This window comes from Mus caroli, chromosome 7 (genome assembly GCF_900094665.2).
Source record: "Mus caroli chromosome 7, CAROLI_EIJ_v1.1, whole genome shotgun sequence".
Classification (NCBI taxonomy): Eukaryota; Metazoa; Chordata; class Mammalia; order Rodentia; family Muridae; genus Mus; species Mus caroli.
This window is the reverse complement of record NC_034576.1, coordinates 106,466,204-106,479,538: the sequence shown is the minus strand read 5'-3', so window position 1 is coordinate 106,479,538 and position 13,335 is coordinate 106,466,204. Positions and strand designations below refer to the sequence as shown.

The 13,335-nt window shown below is 39.6% G+C and overlaps 1 protein-coding gene and 1 pseudogene across 1 annotated transcript; one reads left to right on the top strand and one right to left on the bottom strand.

Moving 5' to 3' along the window:
• The window catches only part of LOC110298011, a 4,806-nt pseudogene extending 3,848 nt beyond the window's left edge, over positions 1 to 958 (top strand).
• Positions 959 to 12,126: 11,168 nt separating this feature from the next.
• Positions 12,127 to 13,080, bottom strand: LOC110299380 (olfactory receptor 51J1). Its single transcript, XM_021169051.1, has one exon. The coding sequence runs from the start codon at positions 13,078 to 13,080 to the stop codon at positions 12,127 to 12,129; it is 954 nt and encodes a 317-aa protein (XP_021024710.1).
• Positions 13,081 to 13,335: the final 255 nt, after the last annotated feature.

Here is a 13,335-nt window from a genome sequence, read left to right as displayed (position 1 = left end):
TACTACTTAGCTATTAAAAACAATGAATTTATGAAATTCTTGGGCAAATGGATGTATTTGGTGAATATCATCCTGAGTGAGGTAATCTAATCACAAAAGAACTCACTTGATATGCACTCACTGATAAATGGATATTAGCCCAGAAACCTAGAATACCCAAGATACAACATTCAAAACATAAGAAAACCAAGAAGGAAGACCAACACATAGATACTTCATTCCTCCCTATGATAGGGAATAAAATATTCATGGAAGGAGTTGCAGGTTCAAAGGATCAAAGGACATGGGCACCTCTTAACCATTTATTGACAGGAAGCTCTCCCAGAACAAGAAAATGATGAGGAAGCAGAAAGAGGAGGAAGAGGCTGCAGCAACTGAAAAGAGTCTAGGTGGGGAGCTCCTGGAACATACTGACAAGAGCTTCAGGGAAAGCAGGAAGAAGAAAAAGTGGCAGAAAGATGAGAGAAAGGGAACAACTATAGGAAGTGAGGTGTAAGAGGCTACAAGAGGGAGTGGTCCCAGAGAACAGAGCACAAAGCAATCTTATCAGTTTTCCAGGAAAAAGAAGAAAAGCAGGATGCAGCACCATGAAGAAGAGAGGAAGATGGTAGTATGTGATGAAGGAGGCAGAGATGTGATAGGTGGGCCAAAGGCAGTCAACAGTGGAGCAGATTCAGAACCCTGGAGAAGCAGCAAGAAGTGACAGATGTGTGGGAAGGACTTGGATACCCAAGTGGAAGAAGGGAAGCATGACCTAACAAAAAGAGAGAGAAAGTTCAGAAGAATAGACACAAAGAAAAGACAACAATGCTCTGAGGAGGTCTTGGATGTAAGCAGTAAAGATGATGGCAGGGCATGGGAAGCAGAGAATGCAGTTGAAAGAAGTCAGTCATACCCAAAGGAGAGAGACAAAAAGAAGCAGAGGAGGAACTGAGGGTCTAACACTGATCTCAACTGACTCTTTTTCAGGGGTAGCCTGGTTTGGGGCAGGGTTTCTGCACATTCTTCTGCAAGCAGCTCTGGAGCATCAATCTGCTAACTGGAGGCAAAACATTCTATGCTAGGTGAGGGGGTGGATATGGTTCCCTGCAAAACTTCCTGTCCAAAAAGTATAAATCTGAAGCCTTGCAGCTCACCACCAGCTAAGGGATGGTGGGAAGAGGAATCAGGATGGAGGGATATTTAAAGGACTGTCTCTTCTTAAAGGACTGTCTCTTCTAAAAGTCTGAAAATGTAGACTTATATGTCAAAAAAAAGACAAGCCACCGTAGCTAAGGTTTGTGAAGCTCTCTGAGTACTTAGTATTAGTAATCCACATCAATAGATTCACTATTAATATTTAACAACTTAGAAAATATTCTAAGAAAAGCACGCTAATTACAGATGTGATCAGTTGCTTGTGAAAATGTAGAGGAAAGAAATCTGAGATAAATCATGATGGTTCCTCTATCTCCTAGCACTTTGCAAGGATAAGATTGTTCACCCAACCAGGAAATTAGTCCAGCACAGTGGCTCCTTGAGGCTGTCTAGCCTGATTTCAGTAGAACATTTCATTAACTCACTCTATTCTGTGCTGACCCAGGCTATCTATCTATCTATCTATCTATCTATCTATCTATCTATCTATCTATCTATCTATCTATCTATCATCTATCTATCATCTATCTATTTATCATCTATCTATCTATCTATCTATCTATCTATCTATCTATCTATCTATCTACTTCTACCTACCTATTTATCTATTTGAGACAGATATTCTCTGTGGAGATCTGACTGTTTTGAAAGTGAGTTTGTAGACCAGGCTGGGATTGAACTCTGCCTCTGGAGCACTAGGATTAAAGGTATGCACCTGGCTCCCAGACACTCTTGAATAGAGTTTAGTATAGACTCTTTCCTTTTTTTCGACGCTAGGAACATACTTTCTTTTAAAATGTATATGGTATTTTCCATCTGTTCTTATTTCTGCTTGCTTTGATTGGTCAGTGCAAGTAGACACAGAGAAATATATTTTATTTTGAAAGATTTATGTTTATAAGATGATAGAGCTCAATGAAAAGCACTGAGTGACAAGCTCCATGGAGAAGACCATAGAATGCTAAGAGATCAGGCTTATTGTTTGATTTCCAAACCCTTTATGAACAATAGGGAGGTAACTCTCTGAGGTGACAGTGTATCCAACAACATGGTATACATTAATTTCCTGAGTAATTTCTTTTGAAAACCTTCTATATAGCCTCATAAGTAGAATGTTTGATGATGCTGTAAATACAACCTGTATAATTGGTGTGGGAAGCCAATAATCACCGGGGCAAGAAGAGAATAGGAGAGAACCATGAAATTCACAGAGAATTGACTGCAACACACAGACCTAGAATGTTATAATTTTAATTCAGTTAACTACTGTTTATCATTTTCAATAAGAAAGAGTGTTTACTATGAAAAATAATTTTCTTTGAAAAGCCAGCAAGTTGTTTTGTTTAATTAGCCAAAATAAAGTATACTGAGTGTTTTTGCTAAGGAGCTGGTCAGTCCAGTGATAAAGTGTCACATATATACACTACTGTGAATTTGAGTTGTTTTTTTTTAAAGTTAGTATAAAATAATAGGTTTATTATGATACATTCATATATATCTGTACAACATAAATTGCTCATGTTCACTTCATATATAACTCTTCTTTCTGTCATCTCTTTCTTGGTCTCTTTCTAATATATACATATATATTCTCCATGGTGGAGAGATTGTGATTGTCTTTTGGTCTTTTCTCACCACCATTTCTCTGTTGTGCTCTTCCCTTCATGCTGCTCGCTTCACTTCATGTCCCTCTCAACTTTTATAACATACTTACACACACACACACACACACACACACACACACACACACACACACATCAAGGTTCTGAATATGGTAGAAAGTATGGTATGGAAAGCCAGGAAATCTTGAGGAAAGTAGTCTACCAGGTTCTCTGTAGTTTGAGTAACAATTTAAAAGGCTAGAGAAAGGAATAAGGTGGAACACCAGCATATTCTATGAATATAAATCCTCTGTAGCCCTGTAAAGGTGGGCCTGATTGTAGGTATGGTGGGAACTGAGACAGAAAGGGAGTGAAACCAATGCCCTGGAGGGAGAACGGAGCTTTCACAAGGCCTTAAGCCAAGGAGAGACACCATTAACACAGGTGTTAACAGAGGGGCTGTGGGCAAGGGAACTGCTGGAAACATGATGAAATTAGTGGACAACACACTTGTTGAAGGTGAGAATTTATTTGTGTGTGTACAAATTTGTGTGTGTGAATACAGGTATGCAAGTGAGTACATGTATTTGAGCATGAGTATCCATGCATGTGTGATACCTCAGGGTAGACCTAAAGCCAGCGGATATATATTAAGAAGAAACAAAGACAGATGGAAGCATAGAAGGAAGGGAGCGGAGGAGGAGGGCGGGGGGGAGAACCATGCTTAGTATTAGTAAAATCTGGCAATGCTCTTCCTCTGCTGCACATAATACACATAGTAGTCTATTGAGTAATTCTGCAGATGGGTCAATTTCTTAGCTAATCCTTCCAGGAGAGACAATGATGCCTGCATTCTTGTGGGATCCTTTACTTAGCTCTTCATGCCCTTTTTAGCCCTACTTCCTCTCTACACTGTCCTTCTGTGCTCAGCTCTGTATTGAGTAACTGGAAAATATTCTCAGAACTGTTTCTTTATCATCAGCTTGGCCTTAACTGACAAACTCTCATTTATGGGGCACTGTAATGTCCAGTTCATGAAAGATGCTTGCTAATTTCTGTTCATTCATTTCATCTATTGTCTTTGTTTTCCTAGAAGCCATCTTTTCCAGAGACATTTGATAAGCCTTTTGTAGAATGGAAAAGATGATCACAATAGGGGACATCATAGGGGATCAACAGTAATATCATGCAATGAAAGCCACATTTTTGATGCCAAGATTATAATGACACAGACCAGCACACAAAGTTTCCATGAAGCATGGAATTAGAGGCACCTGGGCCACTCTTAGCATCAATGATATTGTGTGATAAATCTCTACAGAAATTGTTTCATGCCTCCTACCTGTCACATTTCCCTCCAGTCTCACCTCCCCATGGCACACCTCTGAAATGGGTCTGCTTAATTTTCCCCTTGTTTCTATGGAATATCCTCTCAGTCTCTAAATTTTCCTCCTTTTATTGCTATCCATCTTATTGATATCCATTTCGGGAGCAATCCAGTCTCATTGAGTACTCACTGTGTTCTCTCAGTGGTCTTTAGTATCTGTTCTCTGGCCCATGTCTACATATGGTTTTTATGTCACTGATGATCTCAGACTGAAATATAGGAGACCAGTGGGAGATGTCTCCAGGATCTTACAGGGATATGCAGATTGTGCTCTGAGACCTCAGTCCTCAAGGGAGAGAATCAGAAAGCCTCTCTTGTTCAGGAGATGTTTTTGTACTGCACTGTGAAGTTGGAAACCTGAACATCTACACCTGAGTGCTCAAGGTTTGGTTATCATGGGAAAACATACTCTCTGGAAAAAAATAGCTCAAAGTTCTATAAGGATGGGTTACCATAGAGTTCAAGGGTAGAGGTTAAATCTAGGCATTTCAGCGACAGGTTGTGTTCATTCCTTAGGAGAAATTCTACTGTTTTGAACCTCTGATTTATTTTCAATTTATTGAAAAAAAGCTTGTATCATTCAAGTTTAAATTTGAAGTGCACAAATTATTTATGTGAATTTCTGTTCTGTATGCTTATAAGTGCAAGTTTAGAGCAGAGAAAAATGGCTTGAGATTATTATAAAGACGTGAAGATGATAATTAAAATAGTTTGTCTTCCCTTCCAGTTGGTGCCAGCATGGGGCGACTTTGGACCTGAACTTGGTGGATAGTCCCAAGGTACCCAGAGGACTTTCCACCCCACAGGTGCACTAGCACACCCAGGATCTTAGGGTCATTGGTGAGTGGAACACAACATCTTTTCAACAGATCCAGGAGTGCCTGGGGACAGCTGGAGCATGAACACAGGAACCCCGTCTGACTAGTGGCTCAGGTTTCTTCCTGTAGGCATTGGTCTACCTTGGTTTCCAAACATTGGACAGTCTCAAGATCCCCAGAAGAGGTACCACTTTCAGGCACTCTAACATGACCAGAATCTTAGGATCCCGGGATCCCAGCATTCCAGGAGCTTGGTCACATCAGGATCTCAGGGTCTCAGAGGAAGCTTGACTGCCAAGAACTCTGACACACCCAGAATCTCAGCATCACAGGTTCCCAGAATCACAGGATCAAAAAGAAAGCTGGACTCTGAGAAGTTCTGACTCACCAGGGATTCAGGAAGAACAGACTCTGATCACATATATTGAGGACAGGGAGCACTTGAGGTAATCATAAGGCAGGAGGCAAGCATAAGAACAGAAGCAACTGAAACCAAGGTTACTTGGTATCATCAAAACTCTCTGACCATAGCAAGATAGATACACCATCACTCCAGAAAAGTAAGATATGGATCTAAAGTCACATCTCATGATGATGATGGAGGACTATAAGAAGGACATAAATAACTCCCTTAAAGAAATACAGGAGAACACATCCAAACAGCTGAAAGAATTGTACAAAAACATCCAGGATCTTAAAATGGAAGTAAAAACAATAAAGAAATCACAAAGGGAGATAAATCTGGAAATAGAAAACCTAGGAAAGAAGTCAGGAGCCATAGATGCAAGCATAACAAACAGAATAAAGAGATAGAAGAGAGAATCTCAGGAACAGAAGATACCACAGAAAACATTGACACAACAATCAAAGAAAATGCAAAATGCAAAAAGATCCTAACTCAAAACATCCAGGAAATCCAGGACAAAATGAGAACACCAAGCCTACGGATAATAGGTATAGAAGGGAAGGAAGATTCCCAACTTAAAGGACCAGTAAATATCTTCAACAAAATTATAGAGGAAAACTTCCCCAACCTAACAAAAGAGATGCCCATGAACTTACAGGAAGCCTACAGAACTCCAAATAGTTTGGACCAGAAAAGAAATTCCTCCTGTCACATAATAATCAAAACACCAAATGCACAAAACAAAGAAGGAATATTAAAAGCAGTAAGGAAAAATTGTCAAGTAACATTTAAAGGCAGACTTATCACAGTTACACCTGACTTTTCCCCAGAGACTATGAAAGGCAGAAGATCCTGGGCAGTTGTCATACATACCTTAAGAGAGCACAAATGCCAGCCCAGGCGACTATACCTAGCAAAACTTTCAATTACCATAGATAGAAAAGCCAAGGTATTTCATGACAAAATCAAATTTATACAACATCTTTCCACAAATCCAGCCCTTCAAAGGATAATGAAGGGAAAACTCCAACACAAGGAAGGAAACTATGCTCTAGAAAAAGCAAGAAAGTAATCTTTCAACAAACCTAAAAAGAAGATAGACGCATGAACAAAACTCCAACTCTAACAACAAAAACAAAAGGAAGCAACAATGACATTTCCTTAATATCTCTTAATTTTCCAATCAAATGGTCTCAAGAATCAAGCTTTAGTAGCCATTCTAATATTCAATAAAATCAACTTTCAACCTAAACGTATCAAAAATTTAAGGAGGCCTAGCAAACACAGAAGTGGATGCTCACAGTCAACTATTGGATGGATCACAGGGTCCCCAATGGAGGAGCTAGAGAAAGTACCCAAGGAGCTAAAGGGGTCTGCAACCCTATAGGTGGAACAGCAATATGAACTAACCAGTACCCCTAGAGCTCATGTCTCTAGCTGCGTATGTATCAAAAGATGGCCTAGTCGGCCATCACTGGAAAGAGAGGCCCATTGGTTTTGCAAACTTTAGATGCTTTAGTACAGGGGAGCGCCAGGGCCAAGAAGTGGGAGTGGGTGGATAGGAGAGTGGGGGGGGGTATTGGGGACTTTTGGGATAGCATTGGAACTGTAAATGAGGAAAATACCTAATACTGCTTGTGGACGTTGTACATCGTGGTGCGGAGCCTAGTGCGCACCACGATGTACAACGTCCACAAGCAGAAAATACCTAAAAAAAAAAAAAAAAAAAAAAAAAAAAAAGAAGATGGCCTAGTCGGCAATCAGTGGAAAGAGAGGCCCATTGGTCATGCAAACTTTATATGCCTCAGTACAGGGCAACGCCAGGGCCAAGAAGTGGGAGTGGATGGGTAGGGGAGTGAGGGGGAGGGTATGGGGACTTTTGGGATAACACTGGAAATGTAAATGAAGAAAATACCTAATTAAAAAATAAAAAATAAAAACAAACAAACAAACAAAAATTTAAGATGGGACACTTCATATTCATCGATGTTAAAATTTACAAAGATGAAGTCTCAATTCTGAACATATATGTTCTAAATGCAGGGACATCCACATTCATTAAAAAAAAAAACTTTAGTAAAGCTCAAAGTACACATTGCACCACACACAATAATAATGGGAGACTTCAACACCCCCCTCTCATCAATGGACAGATCCTGCAATCAGAAACTAAGCAGAGACACATTGAAACTAACAGAAGTTATGAAACAAATTTGAAGAGAGGTGATTTAACATAGAATATTTTATCCTAATGTTGAAGCATTCTCTTTAACCTATATACTCATATTCTATTCCCATGTTAGTCTGGTGTATGGATCCACATGCTCTCTTTTAATATTATCTTATTATAAGTGCCTTTTAATATTGAATTCTGACAGCTAAGCCTTCACCAGTGTTCCAACGTCTTAGAAAGTCCTTGAGCAGACCATGGGCTTAGAATTCAGTAAGAATGTTGCCTATTCAGTGACATTCACAATTGCCTCTGGCATTACACTATCACTTTGAATAAAAGCTAGGTCACTGCCCTACACAGGAATTTACCATCATCTAGGAAGAAGGAAGTTTTAGACCTAAGGAGAAATAAGAATAGATACTTAGAACTAAAGATAGCTGAGTTACACCCATACACACATATTTACAATGGCCTAGGGGGAAGGTGGACTATACAATAGACTAAAATAGGAACTATGGCAAGGGCATGAAGCCCTTGACCCTGGCTTCTAAGATTAAGTGAATCTTAGGTGGAGCTCTTTTTGATCCCAGTTGTTAACAATGAATTCTATCCCAGGTGGTTCCTGTTAGACCTTCTGTGTTTGCATTCCTCTGTTTTATGTAAGAATCCAGTAACTCTTTATACCTTGAGGGTGTGTCACCCAACTTCCTTATTTTCTTCTGTATAAAAAGTTTGATGCTCGATTGACAAATTACATTCAGATTCTACACAACCTCTCCTGTATGCATCTGTCTGTCATTCCATCCGACACTTTGCCCACCTGCCCCAGAGACCTGTTCCACGCAGACAAAGGGTGGGTCTGCAGCACAAAAGGATATACCATCTCAGCACCTCATGGTACCTTCTCCAAAATTGACCATATAATCAGTCACAAAATAGGCCACAAGAGATACAAAAATATTGAAATTGTCCCATGCATCCTATCAGATCACCACGGACTAAGGCTGATCTTCAATAACAACATAAATAATAGAAAGCCAATTCACATAGAAGCTGAACAACACTCTACTCAATGATACATTGGTCAATGAAGAAATAAAGAAAGAAATTAAAAACTTTTTAGAGTTTAATGAAAATGAAGCCACAACATATCCAAACTTATGGGACACAATGAAAGCATTTCTAAGTGGAAAAGTCATTGCTCTGAGTGCCTCTAAAAAGAATCAGGAGAAAGCATACATGAGCAGCTTGACAACACACCTTAAAGCTCTAGAACAAAAGGAAGCAAATCCACCCAAGAGGGGTAGGCAGCAGGAAATAATCAAACTCAGGGCTGAAATCAACCAAATATAAACAAAAGGAATTATACAAAGAATCAACCAAACCAGGAGCTGGTTCTTTGAGAAAATCAACAGGATAGATAAACCCTTAGTCAGATTAACTAGAGGGCACAGTGACAGTATCCTAATTAACAAAATCTGATGATTTTTGGATTTTCTCATATTCTGTTCTTATGTCTCCCTTTTCATTTCAGAGAAAGTTATCCACTCAATTTTTTCTGAATGATAATTAAACTTTCTGATAAAATTAAAAAAAAATGCAGTAAAGAGCTAAACAAAGATTTCTCAACTGAGGAATACTAAATGGCTTAGAAGCATCAAAAAAATCTTCAACATCCTAAAATCATCAGGGAAATGCAAATCAAAACAACCCTGAGATTCTACCTCATACCAGTCAGAATGGCTAAGATCAAAAACTCAGGTGACAGCAGATGCTGGCGAGGATGTAGAAAAAGAGGAACACTCCTCCATTGCTGGTGGGATTGCAAGCTTGTACAACCACTCTGGAAATCTTTTTGGTGGTTCCTCAGAAAATTGAACATAGTTATACCAGAAGATAAAACAATACCTCTCCTGGGTATATACTAAGAAGATGCTCCAAATTGTAATAAAGACACATGCTCCACTATGTTCATAGCAGCCTTATTTATAATAGCCAGAAACTGGAAAGAACCCATATGTCCCTCAACAGAGGATTGGATTCAGAAAATGTGGTACATTTATACAATGGAGTACTACGCAACTATTAAAACAATGATTTTATGAAATTTTTAGACAAGTGGATAGATCTGGAGGATATCATCCTGAGTGAGGTAACCAAGTCACAAAATGTGGAATGCTTTTCTTTGATTCCCTAAAAATATTCCCTCTCATTTTCTTGGAAATGACCTATCTTTCTTGCTCTGATTCTCTATGGAAAGGCCTTGTCTGTGGGTTTGTCAGCTTGATTTACCCCTACAACGTTAAATCTCTGTCTTCTACTGAATTCCTATGCCAGACAGTGGTTGTGAGTCTAGCCTATACTCTTCATCAACTACAGAGTCCTAGTTCAGAGTGTATATAAGCATTGCAAATGAAAACTTGGAGGTCAGGCCTCAGGCATAACTTCTCCAGGAAGTCCTTCTCAGTTGTCACAGTCCTTAAAATGCAACATAGAAGCAAGATTTTAAATGTTTAAAATTCGTATTCAAAGGCTTATTTTGTGTTTATGCATATATAGGATATTATAAGTTCTGACTAAAATTGATTCTAAACTTTGTTCTAGGATATACAAAATGTGGCACAGACAGAAAACATATGGAGAAAATACTTGCTTGGCTCCATCGGTGAAGGAACTTTGTCTCTTTTTGTCACTGCTCAATCTTGATGCTCTAGAATTGTGTTCAGTACATTCTATTTGGCTGAATTATAATAAGAGTTTGACAGTGTTTGAGTCCTTGCTCCATTGACACATGCTGTGTTAATAGTTTTCATTCTGAGGTCTGGCTCAGCTAGAGGACAACAGTAGCTCTTTGTTCTATATGCTTGAATAAGATACTAAGAAGTATTAGTATTTTTTAAAAGATTTGTTTATTTATATGTATAAATACACTGTTGCTGTCTTCAAACACAGCAGAAGAGGACATCAGATCTCTTTACAGATGGTTGTGAGTCACCATGAGTTTGTTGGAAATTGAACTCAGGAACTCTTAACCACTGAGCCATCTCTCCAGTCAGAAGTATTAGATTTGCATTCAATGTTAGTTCTCTTTTTAAACATTTTTTATTATTCATTTTTTACTTATTTACTTTAAATCCCACTCACTGCCCCTCTCTCAGTCATGCCCTCCCCCAATCCCTTCTTCCATGACCCTCCCCTTCCTCTCTGCATGGGAGGGGCCTCTAGGTATCCTCCCACCCTGGCACATCAAGTCTCTGTGAAGCTAAATACATCCTTTCCTTCTGAGACCAGACAAGGCAGCTCGGGTAGAAGAACATATCCCACAGACAGGCAACAGCCTTTGGAACCATCCCAACTCCAGTTGTTGAAGAACCCACATGAATCCAAGTTGCTTATCTGCTACATATATGCAGGGAGGCCTAGGTCCAGTCCAAGTACATTCTTTGCTAGGCGGTTCAGTCTGAGAACCCCAAGGGTCTAGCTTAGTTGATTCTGTTGGTCTTCCTCTAATCCTTCTCCCCTATTCTTCCATAAAAGTCCCCAAGCTCCATCCACTGATTGGCTGTTAGTATCTGCATCTGTCTGAGTCAGCTACTTGGTAGAGCCTCTAATAGGGCAGCCAGAAGCACTACAATATTTATCTGAGGAATAAACATTATGTTAACACTACCTGAAACTTTGTAAGGAATCACTAGAAGAATACTGTATCCCTCAATAATATTGAGTCCAAAGCACTTTAATAATTCAAAGTATCTGCAGAATCACACCCAACAATATAAAAAGTATATGAAGAGGAAGCTTGCTTCTTTACATCTGTGTTGTTCTACATCAATATCTTGTATAATGTGTGGGATTTGTAATTGTAGAGACCCCTGGTGTGGGGCCTTGGCAGAGCTGGGAAAATGGCACATTTGCATCTGTGTGGGGAACTTCTTTGGACAGCCTGGAATTCAAGGATCAGTTTACCTACTGTGGAATTCGGAGATTCAAGCAGATGCAACACTGATTATTTTCTTTCTTCATAGTGTAGGGAGTGCAGTAGGTTTCTCAGATATCTTTCAAATGTCAGTTTTATTTTCCCTTGAAGAATGAGATGTTTTAAAGAAACAATCTTTCTTGCATTTCTGCCCCAGCTTTACAAGGCAATGTATTTAGGCATGCATGCCACATGACATGGCATGTAACACCATTGATTTTGTGAACTGATCCATCACACACACACACACACACACACACAATCTACTTGTCATATCATTCTAGATAATGAGGCAGACTCTAATTCCCTTCTACTAGACACTGGGCTTTTGAAGAAATATTTATTTTATTTTAATTATGTGTATGTGACTTGTTGAAATACATGTGCTGGTTGAGGCCAGAGGAGTCTGTTCCCCTTTGACTTGGAATTGAAGACAGCTGTAAGGTGCCCAATGTTGATGCTAGAAACAGAACATGGGTTCTGTTTGAGAGAAGTGTGTACCCTTTATCACTGACGATCTCCACAGCTGCTAGATATTGGGTTTTAAGTTTACATCAGGTATAGAAATAAGCCGATGACACATGATGATAGAAACCAACTAAACATCCCCCTGTTTTAACATCTTCCACTAAACTCCGAACCTCTTCTCTGATAGCATTCGAAAAATGCCACGACGGATCTCCTTGGTTTTAATGCTGTAGACAATGGGGTTGATGACAGGGGGGAAGAAGAGATAAGCATTGGCCATCATGGTTTGTAGCAGAGGAGATACATGATGTGCAAAGCGATGTACCATAGACAAGCCAATCATTGGTACATAATAAGCAAGCACAGCACAGACATGTGAGCCACATGTGTTGAGTGCTTTCCTCCTCCCATCTCCAGTGGCAATTCCAAGTACAGTATGGAGTATAAGCCCATAGGACACCACAATGAGCAATGAATCTAGCCCAAAAGTGGAGGTCACAATGAAAAGTCCATAGATATTGTTAATAGAAATGTCCCCACAAGGTAGATGGATAAGATTGGGGTGGAGACAATAGGAATGAGAAAGGGCATTGTGGCCACAGAAGGGCAATCTCCTTAACAGTATAGGCAATGGGGCCATTAGTATAACACTTTTCAGTCCAATGACAGCTCCTGTGCCAAAGATGCGAGGCAGTGTCAAGATAGTTGTATAACGTAGTGGGCTGTAGATGGCCACAAAGCGGTCCACAGACATGGCCAGCAACACAGCTGACTCCATAATAGAGAAAGAATGGATGAAAAACATTTGGAGAAGACATGCTTCAAAGGTAATCTCTAAAGTATCAAAAAGGAAGATACCTAGCACAGTTGGTAGAGTGGAGGCAGAGACACCAACCTCAGCCAGTGCCAGCATGGCAAGAAAAAGATACATGGGCTGATGCAGTGAAGCATCTGTTCTGATGACATGAAGGATGGTGCCATTCCCAAGGAAGATGATGAAGTACATCAGGCAGAAGGGGATGGATATCCAGATGTGCTCTGTCTCCAGTCCTGGGATGCCAACCAAAATGAATGTTGTAGGTAAGAACCCCAAAGAGCTATTGTAGTTCTTCATGCTGAAATCTCATCCCAGGGGGAAGTGCCACTTCAAAAGTCACAAACTAATGAGATTATGTTGGGAAAAAAATTGGGAATCAACAAAAGAGAAGAAAACAAACTTTGATTCACATGACCAAAGATCTTATTCTACAAAATTGACAGTTGATTCCCACCCAGATGTTTTCATTGTAAAGGAGTTTCTTTCGCTGTCAAAAAGAAGTTATAGATGGAGAAAAAGTATGAATCCAAACTGGTAAGGAGGAAATTGCTA